The sequence below is a fragment of the Trichoplusia ni genome, chromosome 11 (assembly GCF_003590095.1).
Source record: "Trichoplusia ni isolate ovarian cell line Hi5 chromosome 11, tn1, whole genome shotgun sequence".
Lineage (NCBI taxonomy): Eukaryota > Metazoa > Arthropoda > Insecta > Lepidoptera > Noctuidae > Trichoplusia > Trichoplusia ni.
This window is the reverse complement of record NC_039488.1, coordinates 6,649,038-6,671,183: the sequence shown is the minus strand read 5'-3', so window position 1 is coordinate 6,671,183 and position 22,146 is coordinate 6,649,038. Positions and strand designations below refer to the sequence as shown.

Below are 22,146 nucleotides of genomic sequence, written 5' to 3'. Positions count from 1 at the left end.
GACCTACTGGTCCAAATTGAAAAATTCTTTTTGTGTTGAATAGACCATTCATCGAGGAAGGTTTTAGGCTACCATCACGATGATCTGTTACGCAATAATCTATTAACCTTGATATAATTTTGTAGTACCGCAAAATAGTGACGTCAAAAGACCTTCTTTCCGAATAACAGAAATCCCCGAATTTATATCTAGCTTTCTTTACGTAACTAAACAAACAGAAATAAAAGCAGTTTTTATTTAGTATAGCCATGTTGTCCGTGCCTGGCACAGCCTGGGCTGAAGTTATGAAAACGTGGTTCACATGTGGTTATAAGATTGTCTCTATTAATGCTTCTGTTGGTCGTTTTGTGTTTGATATGGTTCTATTTATTGTATAGTGCGGTTTTGCCTATTGGTTCTTAGTTCAACTGCCTAAGTTTTGTAGGTTTTTCGGCGGAAAAAGTCACTTTTCCAGGTAAGGTTTTGAGAAAATTATTTTCAATCATTTTGGCCGAAAAAAGAGCAAAACTAGTCAAAGAAATAGTTGAAGAAGATTTTGTTCATTTACAAGCATTACATACGTCCAAAATTATAAATGCTTAAGACTTAAATGTATTCTTATTTGTCATTAAATCCAAGCGAAGTTTTGTCCAAGGCAAGTTTTGAAACTGCTACTTTCTAATAAATAACAACAGTGTTTAACAAGAAAACACAATGCAGTTAGATCGTTAATGACGTCAGTACCTAAGACCGTGGTTTTTCACACAAAAATTCAGGCGAATTTCAAGAAAACTGCCTCCTGAAGCCTGAAACCAGTTAGGAATTTCATCTTATCTATTCTCCCGATACAGAAAAATCATCTGAAAAGTTTCTTCTTCTTCTATACTTACATACACAATTTTCAGGAAGAAAAAACATTTTCTGCCAAATTGCCCTTGGAAGACTCGTTTGAGAGACATCCACGTTTAGTAACAGTCGTGTAACTACATCCATCTGAAAATACATATACAGTAAAACATTGTCGAGCTTACGAAGATCGGTCCTTTTGAATAAATAACCGGAATCCCATATTCGTGTTTGGGTAACTGTTTGATATCACGCGATGGGAACAACTAGGTCTGTGGATGGGTTTTGCTTGCCAAATTCTCCTTTTTGATGGCGGACTAAAATGTAGGGTGTAAGAAGTTGGTTGTGGTATTTTTGCTCTTGAAAGGGTGAGCTAATTTCGGTACAGTTTGTTTTTACGTTATTAGGGATGTTTCGCATGTTTATTGGTTCATCTATTTACTAGATTTGGATGTAGAATTTAAAGAAAAGCTTATGAATATTTTTGTCAGGAATTTTCTAATAATCATTATTTAACTCATTTTTCTTTTATACATCATTTTAGGTAAATCTCAGTAATTTCCTGTATTTTTCGTCTTTCCACGTTTTCCTTATGTCATAACCCAAAAAAAATCTTTAGCTTTTCTGCTGCTGTTACACAAGGCCTTGTAAAAACAATTTCAAATAAACACACAAACATATAAACATACAAACAGGCAATATAACCAACTGCCAAACATCATCGGCATAAACTTAACTTCGGCCTGAGTTATATAAGTCGCGTGTCAAACGAAAAAGTACTTTGGCGTCATAAAATTAAGGTTTATGTTAAGTTTGCGAATTGTTATTGATGGCACCACGGCTATGTAACTACTGTGTATCTGTTGTCATGCATGGAGGTGGAAAAGGAAAATGGACTTTGATTAGTAAAAAATAAGACTTGATCTTGAATGAGCTGATAATATTGGACCAATTTTGGTGCTTGTGGGTTCTGAGGTCCGTTAATTTGATAATTTTTTGGACTATTTTGATTTATTTGAGTGCACAATTTTGTGTTCTTAGGGTTCATTTTTGTGTGAGGGTTATATTTTATGATTACCTGAGTCGATTTTTATTTATTTAAAAGGTAGAAATCACTATAAATCAAAACCTCCACGAGTAATCCATAGTATATGTTATAAAATACAAATCTTAGAAATTATTTCCCCAAGCTAAGCAGAGCTTGTGTTATGGTAACCAGACAACTGATAAACTTACTTATATACTTCTAAATACATACATTGTATAGATAAATTACACCCAGACACCAGAACAAATGATCATGCTCATCACACAACATTTTTCCTGGGCGGGAATCGAACCCACGACCTCCGGTATAGCAGTCAGGGTCACTAACCACTAGACCAACAGGCCCGTCATTTTCTTAAGACACTAACAGAGCCATTATTCTAATCGTTCTGCACATGAAAGAAAACACCTATTTATATACCATAGTTTCAAATAACCTCAGGTACCTTCGCATCCAGCCCCTATCAGCTAAATGCCATCACGACAGAAGGGAGACATTTTCTATTATATTGCGCAACACCCCATATGCTTGCTAAGAATTTATTACTACCCACACTTATTAGGGAAAGCCGGTAGCTAAGATATATTGAATAGGCGAGAATTTATGGCTGACAAATATCGAAATAATAATGTTTCTTTTGGCTTTCTTTATTTCGTATTTAGTGAAATCAGTTTTGGTATTTAGATCTATTAATTTTATGATTAAATTAGTGTATTACGAGTCAAAACGTGACGCACAAAATTCTGTGTAAATTGAAATATTGTCATTGGAAATGAAAGTAGTCACCCTTCAATTTTATGGGCGTGACAAGGGTTGCTTAAATCTTACTCTTAAAATTTACATATCCAAATGGTAAAAATAGAACCTTATAACCGAGGCCCCATTGTCAGCCCGTGCGACAGTCATCGGCTTGTTTCTAATGAACCATGATAGCTAGAAAACTGAAACTTTCACAGATGATGTAGGTATTCTATTGCCGTTATAAAAAAAAGTTTAGGTTTACTATTGTTACGGTTATACATTTAAAGGGTGACCAAATGTAATTGAAATTTAGTTTTCTTAATAATATTTGTAAGAAATAATCACTGTCGGGAATAAACGAGCTTTTTTATGTCAGTTAATTATAATAAAAGGTATCTCTAAACATTCCCATAGGATTAGTTTTTTAAATATTTTATTAGTCTTTTGCTTTTAAAAATACGTTAAAAGCATACATCAAAGGGTGTAATGTATTTTTAATTGCTTAAAAGCCTTTTTTGAAGTGGTTTTGATTATTCTGTTGCTAGTATTAGTTTTAATTTGTTTTTCTGTTATAAATGGATTATGATGATTTAGTTGTAGATATACATTTTTATAGTACTATTAATTTTATTAATTACTAGCAGTTGCCGAGCGACAGTCCGCGTGGTTAGAAGATATAAGTTATGACACCTTGAGTCACAATATCGCAATTTTCTTACGGAACCCTCATATTTTTGAAATAAATTATAACTTATGTTCAGCGGAGATAATGTAGCTTCTCAACAGTGAAAGATTTTTTCAAATCGGTCCAATAGTTTCGAAGCCTATTCGTGTCAAACAAACAAACAATCAAATCTTTCCTCTTTATAATATTAGTATAGAATATAGATAAATATGTACTATTTTTATAATAAGTCTTATGAAATCTTGAATCTTAAACTTGACTCTTCTTAATTTCAATATCATGTTTGACATTTGCCAGCAGTATTGACAGAAATAGTAAAAATGAAGAATGACGAATTACGTTACAACTATCACCAACTAGATTTTAATTAGACGACCATGTTTTGCGTTGCACGGATAGCCGAGTGGTTGAGGTCACCACGCTAAACCCACAGCGATATGTTACGACTTCAATCCTTGCCTAGAACAAGCGAGTATGTTATCCACGAATGCTTGTCCTGAGTCTGGGTGTCTTTGTGCATGTGACTTGAATGTTTTTAAAACTGACACAAGGATTAAATTCCTTAATCCGATATGTAATACCGTCATATCAATGCTTATTGCAAAACAAGCGTCACATCGAACGCAAAAACACTTGACGCTCGTATTCCGTCACGGGATTCGGAACCAATTTGAAAACGTCACTCCATACCATCAAACCAGACTGACGTACATATCCATTGAAGTTTTCATTGGTACGCGACGACGTTTGATCGAGTGTTACCCAGCGATGGATGGCGAATGAAAAACGTAGTCGGCGGATTTGTTGATTTCGTTGCGTTGTGATATTCATGCGTATGTTTTAGGATTTTTGGGTAAAGGGTGAAAAAATTAGAAATTGTGATATTATATTAATAGAATAAAACGTGAAAGCTTTTTATGAAAGGGTGGATGTTTGTTGCTTCATCTATTTTGATAAAGCTTTACAATAATATGGCTAACACATCAGAATATCACATAGGCCGCATTTAAATGACATATTTTCAATTACATAAATATCGACCTTTTTTATAGTGCGTCTGTAAAAACATTATTTGCGTAATGATTTAAAAATCTATTATCGGATCTTGACTTAAACTTACCCTTATATTAACAGACATTTTAAATATCAATTGTTGCTGTAAAACATTCCTAGTTTTGAAATTTTAGTTATTATTTCTAAGCAGTCACTTTGACTATGAAACAACTCGACCGATTTTGAAGAAACTCGAAATGAAAAGCATCTTATTAGGATACCTTAGAAGCAGAGAGTTTAAAAACATGTTGAACGGGACCATCCGTGAATTTCACAAATACCTTGGTCAGTTTACAACCAGAATTACAACTAACATAAAAAAATACTCACAACCAAGCGCAGTCTAACAAAAGCTTCCAAACGATATTCCTTTCCATACATTATTTACCAAAAGGGACGAGAGACAAAGATATCAAAGCACTATCTATTTATCATACACCTTTGTGACTTGCGATGTTGGACGGTCCACTGGCAAAGTGCAAGTTATGTACAATATACATGTTCAATTTAATATCTCTCACAGAACCTTGGACACAGCGGTACATGATGGTGAATTCTGAATGGACTGTTGTTAAATTATATTCCTCTGAGCGCTTATACAGATTGATTCATGTGTTAAATAGAGGGTTTGGACAAAATTACGTTGCAACGAAATATGAAAGTAAAAATGTAGCGATTTTTTTTTGCATGGTTGTCTGGCAGTCGCCCACGTCTAAGCCTTGTCAGTCCCGTGAAGCATAGGTAAGCGTGTTTTATAACTTGAATAAATAGTACCCAGTGTTGTCTCAAGGTATAATCTCTATCTGTGCTACATAACATCAAAATCCGTTCAGTAGTATTTTTTTTATAAGCTGAATAAAAAGTACCCAGTGTTGTCTAAGGATATAATCTATATCTATGCTAAATATCATCAAATTCCGGTCAGTAGTTTTTGTGTAAGTGTAACAAACATTCATCCACACATCTCGTAACATAATAGGATGTACAACCTGGAGTCAGGTTTTAAGCTGCCCATGGTCCTCTGGCCTAGCAACACACTCTTGAAACATTCGCAAGTGTCCTGGATTCCTCACGATGTTTTCCTTCACCGTTTTTAACAAGTGATAATTATGATTATGATTTAGTAATATTCGCTTGAATTCAAAAATACAATTGCCTATAGCTGTAAAGTCAAACGGTCCTACCATGACTATCACTGCACTTTCTTAGACACTGTTATTTACATTTCTTAAATTGTTTCATTAAGTACCCGCGGGGGCACCCCACCTAATTGTCAATTGTTTATAACGCCCGTCAAATATTTTATCGGAAAAACGTCGCGGCTTCTCAAAAGGGCCTTCTGGAAGTTAATGTAAGGGATGGGACACACCGGGATTGACTGATTCCGGGTTATGTACCACGGGATTTATGAAAGTAGTGGAAAATACACTGCCATAGAACTGGAGTTCTTTGTAAATTATTTCAAATTATTCGTCTCCTTCTTGCGAAATGCACTGCTCCTAAAATATTTACAGGTGATGTACATTGTATTGATATTGTTGCTATAACAACATATTGTAATAATAAAATACGCGGATTAAGAGGTTAAGCAACGGCTGTTAAGGTCAATAATTTGCTGCGTGACCAATTTTTTTGCGAATTCACCGATTTGTACAAAAGTCAATGTCCCAACTCTAAACGGTTTTTTTTACAAAAGTAGGTAAATTCTTAACACCCAGTATAAACTCAGCTTAAGTTAACAATTGTAAGTAATACTCCTAACTTTCAAGTTAAATTAACTTGTTCGCTAAGGCGATCGTCACAGTTTTAACCGACAATTGGGTTCTGGGAAACACGATACCTTTTCGGCGAAAGATAAAATATAAGTATTTGCACTAAAAAGGTGGATAAAATTACTTTAAGACAAATTGTTTGTGAAGTCTTGGAAAGATGGAAAAGGAATATTTTGTTGTATTTTTGTATGCGGTAGATCCTTACTAATATTATAAATGTGAAAGTGTGAATGTTTGTTATTCAATCACTCAAAAACGGCTGAACGGATTTGGATGAAATTTGACATGCATATAGCCATTGACATGGAAAAGAATATAGGCTACCTTTTATCCCGATTTTTGAAATAGTTCCCGAGGGAAAATTGAAAAGGTGTTTAAAAGCTGCTATAAGATCACTAAGGGGATGTATTTCCATGGAAACGGGGACCACCGAACGCTGTAAACTGAAGTCCGCGCAGACGGAGTCGCGGGCAACAATTAGTTATATAATATGAGAAGAAAATATGCTCAGTTTGAACTAAACAAAAATATCAATGGATGTTTTTTTTTCTTAACGTGTAGATGTGTGGACATGTGTGGAGAAAAACCGGCTTTATTCAATTACTTTAATTAGGGTTTAATTTAAAAAAATATGTTTTGAGGTAAATAGAAAGGGACTATTTTGAAAAAAAAAGTGCAAGTGTCGAGACGTTGGGGGTTACAATGAGCAAAAGAAAAACAAATGTTTGACAATTAGTGAAATTAGTCAAACATATAATTACAATCAAATTCGTAGTTTTTACTATAAATACATAACTATCCTTAAAGGTATTTCTGTAATATTTAATAGTAAGTTCTTTGAGAATAAAAGCTGGTATTTTATAAGATATGTTTAAAGTCTCTGGCGCTTGTCTCTGGTCTGCGCCAGTAAAAACAATATTTGTCATACTTTGACGGATACTTTATGGATAGGGATGGGGCGCGGTTACATTTTATCGATATGGTAAGTGCCTATTTTTCTTCATGTGTGCCTAACTGAAATTTAAGATTATGCTGAATTGTAGTTCCTCTTAATTCGTTTTTAATGCTGTTCTTTTGTTTCATAAAAATCTTTTTATATAATGTGTGTCTGTAGTGACAATAGAAATTTATTTTAAATCTATAAATTCGAAAGCATACGAGGGTTTGTGGCCTGATTTTGATAATTCAGAATGGAGGCTGCCGCCTTAGATAAAGACATAGCTATTTTTAAATTAAAACATTTAGTTAAAAGAGGACATTGTTTTCACAACTTTAACCGATAGCCAGGCGGGCCGCCGGCTTCAGCTATTGAATTATAATTTAGAATGAGGTACAGAAAATCGATGTTTAAAATGATTCTAAATCATTAGCCATTTAACAAAGGTGATATCCAATATCAGTCTAGGTTTCGCGATATTAAAGTACAGTTCTTATGCACCTATTAACTTAACCCTCTATATAAAATAATTCTTAAACATGACACTTTTAAAACGACAAAAAAAATCGCAAATTAAAATTACCTAACCTAAAACTATCGATACTAAAAACACATGTCGCATCCCTATTACAATGGCACCGCGGGACCAGAGACAAGAAAAACGTCTTTATAACACACCTGAGCGCCACGGACACTACGGCAACGCCACTTCTTGATACTTTATGGTTCATAAAATTGAGATTAAATTGTTATTAAAATGAGCACTTTGTTTAATTTGTATATGCGGTGCTGGTTTAAGGTATTAAATGTAAATGATATTATACAGTGTAAATATAAGTCAGTTGATAATATTTCCTGAGTGTTTATTTTTTTTATATGAAACAATTGTCGTGATAAATGTTGATCGTTCATTGGTTATTTTTAGATGGAAACTATACTTATTTATTAAAATATAAAATAGTAGCTGATTTAATTTGTTTTTTTAATAAGACTTATGAATTTAGTCCTTATGTCCCGAGGGGTTTCACAAACATTCAAGTCACATGCACAAAGACACCCAGACTCAGGACAAGCATTCGTGGATCACACAAACGCTTGTTCTATGACGGGGATCGAACCCGCGACGACTTTTACCACTTGCCTTGAAAACTAACTTGGTAAAACAAATGATATGTTTAACCAGTAGTCGTATCTTCGATTCTTGTGTGAGATAATATTTTCCTCAAAAATACTTGTATTTAATAACAGAAGAATTATTTCAATGAGCTCTGAATATAAAAACCAGGAAAAAGTTTAAATATATCTCTTAAAAATACAATTATACAAAGGAAATACATTCGTTTTCATTCAACTTTGTAAGTTTATACAAAGAGCTCTTAAAAACACTCATATAGGGGTACAATAAAAATATAGAACAGGAGAATCGTTTTGGTAGCTGTGAAAACAGTAAGGAGCTCGTGGGTATGCTATAACTGCATAAATGAATCGATCACAGGTTAAGCTACGCTTGACGCGGTTAGATGGGCGACCATCTTTGTGGCAACGAGTTCCTCCGTGTTTGCAAGGCACGTTAAATTCTAGGTCCCAAACTCAAATGTATTGAACTGACAAGACAAAGTCACGTCACTTGTCAAAAAGAAATGTCAATTCTATACATTTGAAGTTTTTTTAATGCGATATAGCATAGTCTTGCTATTTATAGTCAGTTACAAGCTGTCCCGGCGAACTACGTACCGCCTAACGGTTGATGTTCATTTTTTTACAATTTTGTTATATTTTAAATCCGTTTATACCTTCCCTAGACTTTCACGAATATTTCAAGACTAAAATCAGCCAAATCGGTTCAGCCGTTCTCGAGTTTTATCGAGACTAACGAACAGCAATTCATTTTTATATTAGAAAAAAGATAACATTGTTTAGGTATTTAAAGTCAGTTTCTTTTTCAAGTATCAAGACTGCCTGTTGTAGTACATGCGCCAGGTGCGGTGTAGATACAATTACGGACATTATAATTTTTTACATTGCTTTGTAGGGGTTTCTTTTATTTTTGTACGCGTGCCTCAAATGTTAAGGGAATCTTTATTGATTCCTTTTTATTTTTAGTTTGAGTAAGTGAAATTTTGTGGGTAGATATTAGTTTTGATTTATTGTATAGTTATTGAATAGTATGAAAGTGAATGGGTTTTGTTTGGTTGTAAGGTTTGAAGAGGCTGTCTAGGCAAATCTTGTTGTGAATTAAATTGTCTGGTTATGGCAAAGAGGTATACATATAAAAATATTTTTCCGCAACTAATGGGATCGAGAAAAATGCGGGTGAAACCACGAGACTCAGCTAGTTATTTATATTAATACAATAGTAAGTCCTTCTTTGATAGAGCAATCTGTATATCTCTCTGTCATGGTTTCACTGCAAAACAAATTTTCATAGAAAATGGGATTCTTTTATTCTATCTCCTTAAAAAGTCAAGGTTACTCGGACTTTTCTCACTATTACTTAGATCTTTACTGGCAAAGTCAAAAGCAAAATCTAGTCCAAAATATCTCTCCTAAATCTTGCCCCACGTTGTGCGCCATTTAGCTAAAGAGATAATTACTAAACATTAATCTATAACAACGATAATAACTCGAATAGTTAATAATACATCATGGAATTGGAACGCCAAAGGCTGATACCCAAATTGGTTTAGGAGTTTGCTCGGCCTAGACAAACAAACATAATGGGCGATTAGTTCGCGATAGGGTGACGATAAACACATTAATCTATTGTATTGGTATCGGTTGGGATGACCTTCGATACGAGATTAGACCTTAACTTACACACACACACATAATAAGTACATTTCAGTACTGAATTTCTGGTCAAGGACAAAATTCTTTCATTTTTCATCCTAGACAGTGGTTAAGCAATTTTTTACTTTATTGCGTACTATATAAGTACTAACCTACAGTAAAAGCGACTTTTACAGATAGCCTTTGGATGGACTAGATTCTGAAGGAGCAACATTTTCCAGTATTTATCTATGTTTAATATATAAAGCTGAAGAGTTTGTTTGTTTGTTTGAACGCGCTAATATCGGGAACTACTGGTTCGAATTGAAAAAATATTTTTGTGTTGGATAGACCATTCATCAAGGAAGGCTATAGGCTATGTAACATCACGCTGCGACTAATAGCAGCGAAGATACAATGGAAAATGTGAAAAATTCTAACCACGTGGACAAAGTCGCGGGCAACATCTAGTGATTTTATTATGTGATAGGTTCAACTTGGTGTCAGGGTTTTAGCCAGTAGGTCTCTGATGTGCAGCGAGATTGTCCAAAAATATTTACCGTGGACCCGGTAAATAAAGGGGAAAGGAAGGAACATGGGTGTGTTTTAGTTATTAGAATTGTGACTATTCCGAAAGTGGAAGTAGTTTTTTTTGGATGGGTAGTCATTTGATGATTTCCCATCCAAAAAAAGGTTTGCCGTGGTGACCCTTTCCACTCGGCTATCAGTTATATACTGCCGTGTGTATTCGGAATATAGGACAAAAATAGATGTCATATTATTAGACAACTACCCACCAAAACCAATATCAGAGTACCCTCCATCAAAGATCAAAACCGGTCATGATTGATTCTAGTTATATTACAGTTAATTCGATTCCACTCGATTATAATCGTTAATCGGTTTAATCCACAATCCATTACAAATATAATCTTCGTACAATGTCACACATAAGACATCAATAGCTTCGAGTAATATCGCTCTTAAGTGTAAACAAATAAGATCGACTATTATTCGTTATGTCAAAACTTGTGTGGGAGGATGTACTAATACAGTATCACACAAGTTGTACGTTTCGTATCGAACTCTTATGTCAAAGGAGTAAGGTCGTTTTTATACATAATTATCAGTATATTTCTGTCTGTACCGATTACATTATACAGGACGTCACACAAGTTGTAAGTGATGAAATTAAAATCGCTCTTAAATCAAAGGTGTTGATTTTGAATTGTATGTTCGATTAACTTGCGTGGTTCACTATACTGCATTGTATACATGTATGTGATTGTGTGTTTAAAGCTTATGTTGTTATACAGGGTGATCCAATGTTTCATGTGTTTGTTTATTACTTGTATATGTATAGATCTATTTAATTTACTGTGACGTTGTTTGGGAAGGCCTTTTACATACGAAGCGTTAGTTCTGGATAGTACATGTTTTTTTTTCGCTTAGTACCTACCTATGCTAACTGATAGACAGATATACATAACCTAGCTTTTGAAGAGCAATAGTCAGGAACAGGCTATAGTTTTTTGATTATCAGATACTTATTTCGCAACTTTCACACTCCACAACTTTTGAATGGATTGACCGATTTTTATCGAACATATCTAAGAACACTCGCACATAATTCACCTTTAATATGAAACAAACTAAATTAAAATCGGTTAATCCATTTTGGAGCTATGGTGCCACAAACAGAAACGGCAAACTTATAAAGCTAATCTTTCTGCGTTGGCGATTAAAAAAGTAGAATATTGCAAATTCTTAGATAACCACGAATAGAATAGGTATTTTAACTTCAAATTTATGTGAATGTCATTCCTTTTCGACAAGTGACGTGACTTTGACTTGTCAGTTCAATACATTTGAGCGATTCATCAGCTTTACTGCTCGGAGTAATGTAACTTGTCCACAGGATCAGTTTAAATTTGACATGATTGAAGCACGGAGGGTCACAAATTCACAATAGGCATCAGTACTTATAACCATTAAACAATTGAAACTGTCAAATATAATTTGTTATTCGGAGCTTAGGGTACACGAGACATTGATATCAGTATCATAATATTACAAAACAAGCATCTACTGTCAGTGGAAGTTGAGGTTCAGCTGCGCTTGTTGCAGGTGTTTTTTGGATGGGTGGTTATGCCAAAACAAGTATTGGGAAGAAGCTACAATCTAAGTATGAATAATAGCAAGAGTTCAAAGGCTTAGCCGAGTAACCCACTGTATAATGAGGATGGGTTTTTCCAAAAATAAAAGTAACCAGTATTTACTGTAGATAGTTTCTAGGGGTTTAAATAGGTAGCCATTTGTAAAAACAGTATTCAGGCGAATCCAGTAAGCCTGGAACCAGACAAGTTGACCTGAACATGTATTTCATAACAGATACATGGGTGCCTAGCGATAAACATTTGTTAATTAAAAATTATGTCCGTCTAAAGAAAACACCTGAAAAGCAAGCCCAAACAAATTCCTTAATCCTATTCTGAAACTGAATGAGAACAAATTAAAAAAACTCTCTTAATTATGAATAATGATTTACTAATTACACTTCTATGGCCTTAAAAGCCACTTAAATATATCTATAGAGCGACTTGCTATCCACATTAATATTCCTTAACAATAAAACAAAAATCATAATAAAATAATCTCTAAAAAAAGCAAAAATACCAATTAATTAATTAGCTAGAACAAAACTACGCTTTGCGGCGGCCATTTCCAATATGGCGGCTTGTTTACGTCACTTTGCAAATGGCGGACTATTTACGCGCGAAAATAGCTTGTTTGCTAAACGCTTTTGTTTTCGAGTGTTAATTGACCGGTTTTAATTCGTTTTAATTATGTTTACGTTCGTTGGAAATGGTTGATTGTTTTTCGATGCTGCAAATATAGGTTACGATACCTACTTTGTTTTGGCGAAGCCTGGTGACGTTTTTTATTTTATTTTTAAACTCCCGCACCAAGTAATTTAATCTTTGTATCGCGGGACGTCTTACAAACATTCAAGTCTGATGCACAAAGTTACGCAGACTCAGAACAATCTTTTGTAGATCACACAAATACTTGTTGGGGTCGCGACACGTCGTCACCACTCGGCTATCCTTACAGTCAATTTACTAGTTTTCTTGAAAATTATTGTTCACAAACAGCTAGTAGTTATAAATGTTCCTGGGTATCCTTCGGTTATAAAAGGACCAAAAGTTGCTGAAGAATTTAGTGCAAGTTTCAGACTTATGATATAAACTTAAGAACTTAAGAACCTACATCACATTTCCTATTATAAATCAAGGTTTTATTTCAGGTAGGCATTTTTAAAACATTACAGTACTGACTCTAGGTGCACGGTTTCAAAATGTCATTCCTATAGAGAAGAACCGGCAAAAAACTCCATATAAAATTTAAAGTCAAAAACACTAAAATGATCTCCCATTATACATTTCCATTCGTAAACTTAATCACATATTCGTCTATACAAAATTAATGAAAAGATAATGCAATAGAGTTCTACGCGAAGATAAAATCACTCATTTGTGAGATGTGCAATTTAAAATATAGCCGTCTCTTTTTAACTCATGTCACACCTATGAGAAAGAACGAGACAGCAAATGAGGTTCATTAGACATTCAGAAAATGAAACTCAATCATATTTCCGACGCGTTTAAATAGGACGAGTTTATGCTGCAGTGAATAATGCAGTTTGGTTAAATTTTCTTTGAAGTTTCATAATTGGGGAAAAGTTTTTAAATGTATTTAAAAGTAATTAAAATTAGGTTAGGCGGGTAGTTTTCGAAATGTGCGGTCAAAGCGAATATGCGCATGAAAACAATTTTGGCAGAAAAAATCTGACGAAGTTGAGTAAGTATCGAGAATTTGTAATTATATTTATGTGTTTGGAAGATTTATTTTGGAGAACTCAACAAGCCATTTTATTTTACTATCCCCTACGGAAAAAAGAGGGTTGTTATAAGTTTGATGTGTCTGTCTGTCTGTCTATCTATCTCGGTTTTTGAGTTACAGCCTGGTCACAGACTAACAGACGAACAATCCGTTTTTATTCGTTGCGTGCGATATCCTAAAAGACATAATGAAAGTAAAAATAAATTAACTACTTAGGAAAAACATTAAAATTGTTTTCATGGCAAAAAATGACCAAAATATTATAATTTCATTTCCACGTTTTTATACACTCACTTTTCTTGTTTGTTTGTTTGTCGTTCCGGTTGGATTTTTGTAACTCAATTTTCAGGCTCTTCCCGATAAGCTAGCAGGCTGAAATTTTCAGGGTAGCTTCAAACCCGATTACAATGCAATTTACAATTATAAAAAACGGCTGGACAGATTGCTAAAAAATAATAATTTAGTGACATTTAAAAACATAGATTTTAGATTATTCCGAGTTTTTGAGTCTATTAATTACTGATCACATCACTGTTTCATAAACCCATCCATGATTAACGTTGATAACACAATTATAAGTCGTGACAAGTGATGCATATGCTTATAAGTCATAAAATACATATATTAATACATACATGTGACATTAAAATATAGCTGTTCACACTTATTGCAGATTTAATTAAACAATTTAATAGATTCTTTACGTGTTGTGACTTAAGGAGATCGTGGCTAAACTAAAAAGCACAAGTATTGGACACACAGGTTAAGCTACACTTGATACGGTCGGTCCGTAGATGGGTGACCATCTATGGCATAATGATTTCTGTCTTCTGGAAGGTGGTTTGGGGAATTGTATTTCCTATCTGTTATTTTATGCATATTTGATAGTGGTTGCAGGTACTTAGAAGCTAGAAAGGCTTATAACCAGTCTAACCAAGAAATATCGTGTTGCCTAGGTAAATGGGTTGAGGAGGTCAGATAGGCAGTCGCTCCTTGCAAAACACTGGTACTTAGCTGCACCCGGTTAGACTGGAAGCCGAACCCAAATACAGTGGGGAAAAGGCTAGGATGATGATGTGGGTAGTAACTAATACCAGCCTTTATACATCCCACTGCTGGGCTCAGACTTCCTCCTGCGTAAGAAAAGTTTAGGCATTGATCACAACCACAGCCGCAGTGAGCAGTGGCGGTGATCAATGGTTTGGCGATTTCAGATTTCTATAATTGGATGCCTTTCTTCGAAAATATATTCCTAACAAGTTTAAAGAAAGGCCATTAATATTTTGACTTTTCTCCAAGATGCACGTGGCTAATTTACAAAAAAGACGGATAGTTCTAAAGAAAATAAGATTTGCCAAAGAAATGAAATGATCTAGTAATCCAATTTAAAAAATTCTTTACTATATAACCACGCTAACAAAGTCGCGCGCAACAACTAGTCGTAAATAAAAACTTTACGAAAACCAAATACGGACATTCATAATTTAATTGTCTATCCGTCTGTCATACAAAATTGTTCCTGCAATTTTGAAAACGAATCGCCGGCCATTTTGGTAATTGAATATATTTGTTTACCTGTCAAGTGGCTGTTGACGCCATCTTGTGGGGGGAAACGCAATTAATTTGGTTATAAATTACCGAATACCATTTAGCTATTAATTAAAATATTTTTGTTTGGAGAGAGAGATTTGTTTTGGTGCAGGGATGTTGCCTGCATAACTGTTACCGAACGTTTCGGATATCTGAAATAAGAAATTATCTGAAACTGTTATCGCGGTGATAGACTAGAACCTTTTCTCGAGGATTTTATTGCAAAAGCTCGACAAAATGTTCGGTTGTTCAAAAACACGTTGTCAATACTAAATAATTACTTTAACCAAAACAGATGTTAAAGTTTCGGATAATGGTGTAGTTGAAATACAACGCATTCGGACAGGGTCTTTAATCCCGCTGTCAGTGTATGAAGAATCGCAACGCATTACCATGCTAGCCAATCCTAAGATTTGCCTCCTCTTAATTAATTTTGATTTGCATTTTCTATGATCATTATTTTGGAGTTTTACCATCATTCACATAATCGTTGAATTTAATTAAATTCTAATGTTAAACGCCCGATAAAATCGTTTCTTTTTTTACATAAATATTCTCACTTTTACTAACTCACATTGGTAAACCCTAAGATTTACCAATATCAACTTTTTAAAGTAAAAAATTCGACTGGTATCCGATATTGCATATTAGTAACATCCCTATTTTCCATTAAATACTTGACGTATTGTTTCGTTCTTCAATAGTGATTTTAATTGAATATTGTTTTAAATATCGGGTGTGTTGGGTTTGACGGAAGAATTAATATTATGACAACTTTTCTACACATGGCGTGCAATAAAAATATTGAGTATTGAGTATGGAAGTATAAGTGTATTACCTACAGGTCTTTATTTCCATAATCTACTTTATAAAAATAAGCCGGGTTTTCCTTCCTGACGCTATAACTCCAGAACGCACGAACCGATTTCCACGGTTTTGCATTCGTTGGACAGGTCTCGGGCTCCGTGAGGTTTATAGCAAAGAAAGTTCAGGAAAAATTAGGTAGTAGGTAGAAAAAAATGCATTACAACGCATGCAGGTACAGCTAGTGTCTATTAAAATTGTATGCTTTAGTCAATTCCAAAATCTAATAACTTTGAAAAGAAAATTTATAATTTTTAAACAATCGACGCAAAAGGAGGGTTTTGTGTGTATATCTGCGGTACCATAGCTCTTAAACAGGTTGCCCGCTATCATTGCGATTTTATTTTAATTTGAAAGAGTATTTTCTAGCAATGTTTTTTTAGACATGTTCGGACAAAATCCGTAAAGCCTTTTTGTAAGAGGTGTCTAATAGGTTTTAAAGCAATTTGTGTCTGTCTGTCCGTCATGGATGCAGTTGTTTTGATTCAGATTTTCTTTTTCGAGGGTCCTTTAATTTAATATTTTCATGGCAAAAGATGAAGAAGGCTACGGGAAAAAAACCTGCATATTTCACTCAAAAATTAGATCTTTTTTAAATTCGAGTATATATTTTTTTATTTCATTTTTTCTCTACACACAATATAAAAAGAAATTATAATTACAAATTGTTTATAATATAAAAAAATAGTTAATAACAATGGACGGATGAAGTTCTGAAGAATATATTAATGTTTAAATCACAATGAGTTTTATTTTTTAAAGCTTTATTGTGTAACACTAAATGGTTCAGTACACGAAACGATTTTACATTTTTGTATAGAAATAATATAATTCGTTTTCGTTTAAGCATATATTATCTTTGCCATTAGTACCGCCTACCACCAAACCAAGTTTAATCAGAATTGGTCCAGTAATTTAATATGAAGAGGTGACAAACTTACATAAGAGAACACGTTCACAAACTTGTACTCTTTAATTAATTAAATTGTTTATTATGGTTTTAAGTAGCAATATTTATATTACCGAACTAGCATCGTGATCAATGCTCAACCCTTCCTTTTTGGGAAGAGGCTTGTGCCCAGCAGTGGGACGTATATAGGCTGGTATTATATTATTATTATTTATATTAGAGCACTAGCTATGCCAGCAACTTTCGTGTAGAAAAGTGTCTTTTGGCAGTTTAACTTTCAAAAACTATCCACAAATGAATCCCATAGTTTTCCTAACACATTTCAAAATTTACATTTCACCACGGACCCCTAAAATCCCATGTTCTGTATCCGTCAACGTGTATTGCACACCTGGACTTGAACCGCGTGAAACAAAGGCGCGGGACAATGGTGACAAATGTTTTATACATTGGGTATGACGTGTAGAGGGGCGAGGCATAAGCGGTAGCGATTTGTAATCCCACTAATATTATAAAGGCGAAAGTTTATGTGTATGTTTGTTACTTCTTCACCTCAAAAGGGCTGAACCGATTTTAATGAAATTTGGTATGGAGTTAGCTGACACCCTGGATTAAATCATACGCTACGATTTATTACGAGAAAACATCTTATTTTCTAACCACGCAGACGAAGTCACGGGTAACAGCTAGTATACAATATTCCACAACTTTCAAACAACACCATCTAGTCTCAAACTAAGCATAGCCTGTTTTATGAGCACTAGAAAACCGATTAACATACTTATATATATATCTCTAAATTAAATACATACCTATTATAGATAATTTACACCCAGACACAGAACAAATGATCGTGCTCATCACACAATCATTTGTCCTGGGTGGGAATTGATCCCACGATCTCCGCTATAGCAGAGTCACTAACCACTAGACCAACGGGTCAGTCAAATATTCAGGCAATCCTTAAATATTTTTATAGTAACTATCGTGAAAATGATTCATTATTAAATGATGCAACGGTATACTCTCGCATATTTATCAGGATCGCCCGACTAGTTTCGGACTCAACCGGAGTCTGTCATTAATCTGACGCCGGTCGCATCGAGAATAATCCTTAAATCATTTATTTCTGTGAAGATATTATGTACCTTCTATTAATTTATACTTGTTAAACATGTAAAAAGGCGGATTTAATGCCTGAAGCATTCAACCACACAAAAAATCTTCTTCAAGCAGAATTGTGAAGATTAAGATGTAGCAATTGATACTCCAACTCCTATTCCTTAGGAATAGAAAACTCAACATGACAAAGTAAATAATAATACCACATTACCGCTCAACGCTTGCACCAAGCACCAAAACCATTGAAAACTTCACGGTTTAAAATTAGGCTCTAAAAATAAAAGAACAAAAGTTTATTGAGTCCTAGCCTAGCTGAATGCTAAGTCTAGACTTGCGCATTGTCTAGCCTATTCATTCCCCCTTAAATACTAACACGGGGGTTGTAAATTAAATGAGAACAATAAAATAGTACTTCATATTGGGGTGGGTTTGAAAGCTGCGATAATAATGTGATAGAAATCGTATTTAAATATACTTATGTAGTATTTGCTATGTAATGGCATATTGTTCTACAGACTTATGTTTGTGTGGTTGTTACTCCTTCATGGTTTAACGGCTAAGCCTATTCTGAAGGAATTTGGTGTTATAGGTATTTTGCCATTAACATGTTAATATTTAATTTCATTATAATAAATATCTATTCCAAATATTTTGTTCCATTTAATCAAATGAAATCATTATTTTTTTTGTTTCTTGTTTGCGTTTATTATGCATATACAAGACATAACAGACAAGCAAATATAATATAGCAAATCCTTACAACTTGTCGGCATTGCCTTACCAGTTGCCCGGGCAATCCCAACAAATACCTACGCGTGACGAAACCGTTGCATTAAATAATGAATCATTCTCAATACTCAATGATTTATTGTGTTCCATAATGTACGTGATGGTTCTAACATTAATCTTTATGTTTCCAGGGGGTGGCTGCAACTTCCCCGAGGGCTGGACCGGCGGCTGGTTCCAGTCGGGTATCCCAGGTCTCATCTACATCAACTCCACGCATATGCAGGGGAAAGGCGAGTGCGCCGAAACAGACTCCAACGACAAATTCCTTGTATATGATAGGTGAGGGTCAATATTCAATATTATATCGCTAATACTATTAGCTGTTGCCTGAAAGTTAGAAATCGAAAATAATCCCATGGGAATATAAAATAAGGGAGAAAAAGATAAGCTATACCTGCATAAGTAAGTCGGTCACAGTAGATGGGTGGCCATGTTTGTCACAACGAGTTCCTCCGTGTTCCGGAAGGCACGTCAAATTGTGGGTCCCGGCTGTTATTCATACATCTTTGACAGTCATAGTGGTTTCTTAGGTTTACGCGAATGTTAGACATTGAAATGAAACTACTTTTATAAGAGCTACGGCAGTCTGCCCGTGACCGTGATACCTGCAAAGGTGTCGAAACGTCGGGAACTAAAATCAAACATTAAACCGCGATAAAATCCGTAAAAGTAGTTTCGTTTCAATATCTTTGACAGTCGTTACAGGTAGTCAGAAGCTTGAAAAACTCAGAACCAGTGTCACTAAGGGAACCTAGTTTACAGGAGGCACAATCATACGAATTTGAACTTTCTGTCATAGTGTTTAGAGCTCTATTTTCGTTGCATACTATTTTTTTTTTCTTTTTCTAATCATATGTTTTCTCTTATTTCAGGAACGAGGACTGTTATAGATGTCTAGTTATACATGAAAAACACAAATATGTGTTACAATACAAAGAAAGTAAGTACCAACCAACCTAATCACGCGTCGTAGGTATAGCAGGTTCGATCCCCGCGTAAGACATGAATTTGTGTGATCCACGAATGCTTGTTCTGAGTCTGGGTGTCTGGTGCCTGTGATTTGTATGTTTGTGAAACTTCCTGCGATATAAGGATTTATAATAGTCATATTTGTTTTGCAAATAGGTTTTTACGAACACTTTTCCACGTCATTTTAAGTCGTACGCACGCAGTTTCAAGGTGTCCCAAGCTCTGAGTTCCCGGGTTCGATCCCCGGTCGGGTCAATGTAAAAATATCACATTTCTACATTGTCTCGGGTCTGAGTGTTTGTGGTACCTTCGTTGTATCTGAATTCCATAACACAAGTGCTCTACCAACTTACTTTGGGTACAGAACAATGTATGTGATGTTGTCCGCATTTATTTGTTACTAGCTGTTGCCCGCGACTTCGTCCCCGTGGGTAGAAGATATAAGTTATGATTTATACCTGCCCTGTTTTTTCAATTTTCCATTGTATCTTCGCTCCTATTAGTCGCAACGTGATGGTTTAAAGCCCTAAAGCTTTAAAGCTTTAAAGCCCTAAAGCCTTCCTCGATGAATGGTCTATTCAACACAAAAAGAATTTTTAAATTTGGACCAGTAGTTCCTAAGATTAGCGCGTTCAAACAAACAAACAAACAAACTCTTCAGCTTTATATATTAGTATAGATATAGATTATTATATGAGGCTGGTGTTGAACTATACTCCTCTGAGCAGAAACATCTGAAACAAACTCAGAGGTCATAGTCGTGTTTAAACTCCAGACATAATCTTGGTCAACGACATTTAATTCTATGCAAAGAAAAAGCGAAAGGAATCACGCATCAACAAATTTATGCCCTAACAGCTATCATTTAGCTCCGATCTTTATTTGTGGTTAGAGCGGCAACAGAAATACATCAACTGTTTAACTAATACGGTTCATGAGATACGACCTTTGTCGGTCGGATGGACAGCAGAACCTCAGTGATAGTGTTCCGTTTTTGATCTTTAGGGGGGGAGCTCTAAAACAATATGTATTTATTGATATTTGTATGTTGACCTCACATATACAACTAAAGAGTATCTTGTCCAACGTTGCCCCAACATTGGTCGTTCATTGCCAATGTTTGTAGCCAACCTCTTTCTATAACCCTGTTTACATTCTAATCCATCACTCTGTTTATTTTCTGCCAGACATTGGCCTCCCATCTTTCGTAACAATATAATTTGTTTGCCAACTTAACCAAATTTGTTTGAACTATAATCTGATAAGGAAAAATGGCGATATAAGATATTGTTTAGTTTACATCATGGATATTATAGTTCAATATTTAGATTAATCAATTAATCGATCGTGTTTCGGAAGGCACGTTAAATTGTTGAGCCCAGCTGTTATTCATACATCTTTGACAGTCGTTAAAGGTAGTCAGAAGCTTGAAAGTCTGACTACCAGTCTAACCAAGGAGTATCGTGTTGCCCAGGTAACTGGGTTGAGGAGGTCATATAGGCAGTCGCTCCTTGTAAAATACTGGTACTTAGCTGTAACCGGTTAGACTGGAAGCCGACCCCAACTATGTTGGGGTCGGTTTAATTTTGTATTTTACCCCACTAACCACTTCTATCTTCCCCCAGCATACTGCGGGCAGAGGGACTCGCTGTCGACGATGTGTGAGTCCATCACTGGTGACGCCGCGCTCTACTCCATGTTCAGGAAGGAGCCCCGGCCGCTACCGCAGCCCTGCCCCTTCCACCCAGCACCATTTACCTTCACATACAGCCGGTAAGTAAATTCAGTGGAATACTCTTAACACATGGATTTTGTAAACGGGATTAGCCCTGTAAGCTAAGATCTATAATGAAACCAGCGAAAACGACCGAAAAACTTAAGTTTTGTGTGTCCCAGACGGAACAATTAACGATACGAAAATTAGCTGAATCCGGTAAGACTGGATACCCCAACATAGTTGGGCAAAAGCTAGGATGATGATGATTTCTAGTGTTGGCACCAGTACCTACACACTATTACATGTGGGGGCTAATTTTGGATCCAAAGGAAAGACTGCAAGACTGCCAGGAAGACCACTGACATTCCGAATGTCGTTTGCGTTTCATAATAGCATAGCTTTTCGGAAGGGACGTTGAAATGTGCGTTGAATTGTGATCTCTCTCAGGTCGT

General features: G+C 35.1%; 1 protein-coding gene across 1 annotated transcript in view; it reads left to right on the top strand.

The window, feature by feature from the left end:
* Positions 1 to 22,146, top strand: part of LOC113498686 — a 165,398-nt gene that overhangs the window by 133,650 nt on the left and 9,602 nt on the right. The window contains exons 3-5 of the mRNA XM_026878801.1: positions 19,140 to 19,287; positions 19,881 to 19,948; positions 21,603 to 21,750. Coding sequence (XP_026734602.1) covers positions 19,140 to 19,287; positions 19,881 to 19,948; positions 21,603 to 21,750 — 364 coding nt within the window. The remainder of the gene's footprint in view (positions 1 to 19,139; positions 19,288 to 19,880; positions 19,949 to 21,602; positions 21,751 to 22,146) is intronic.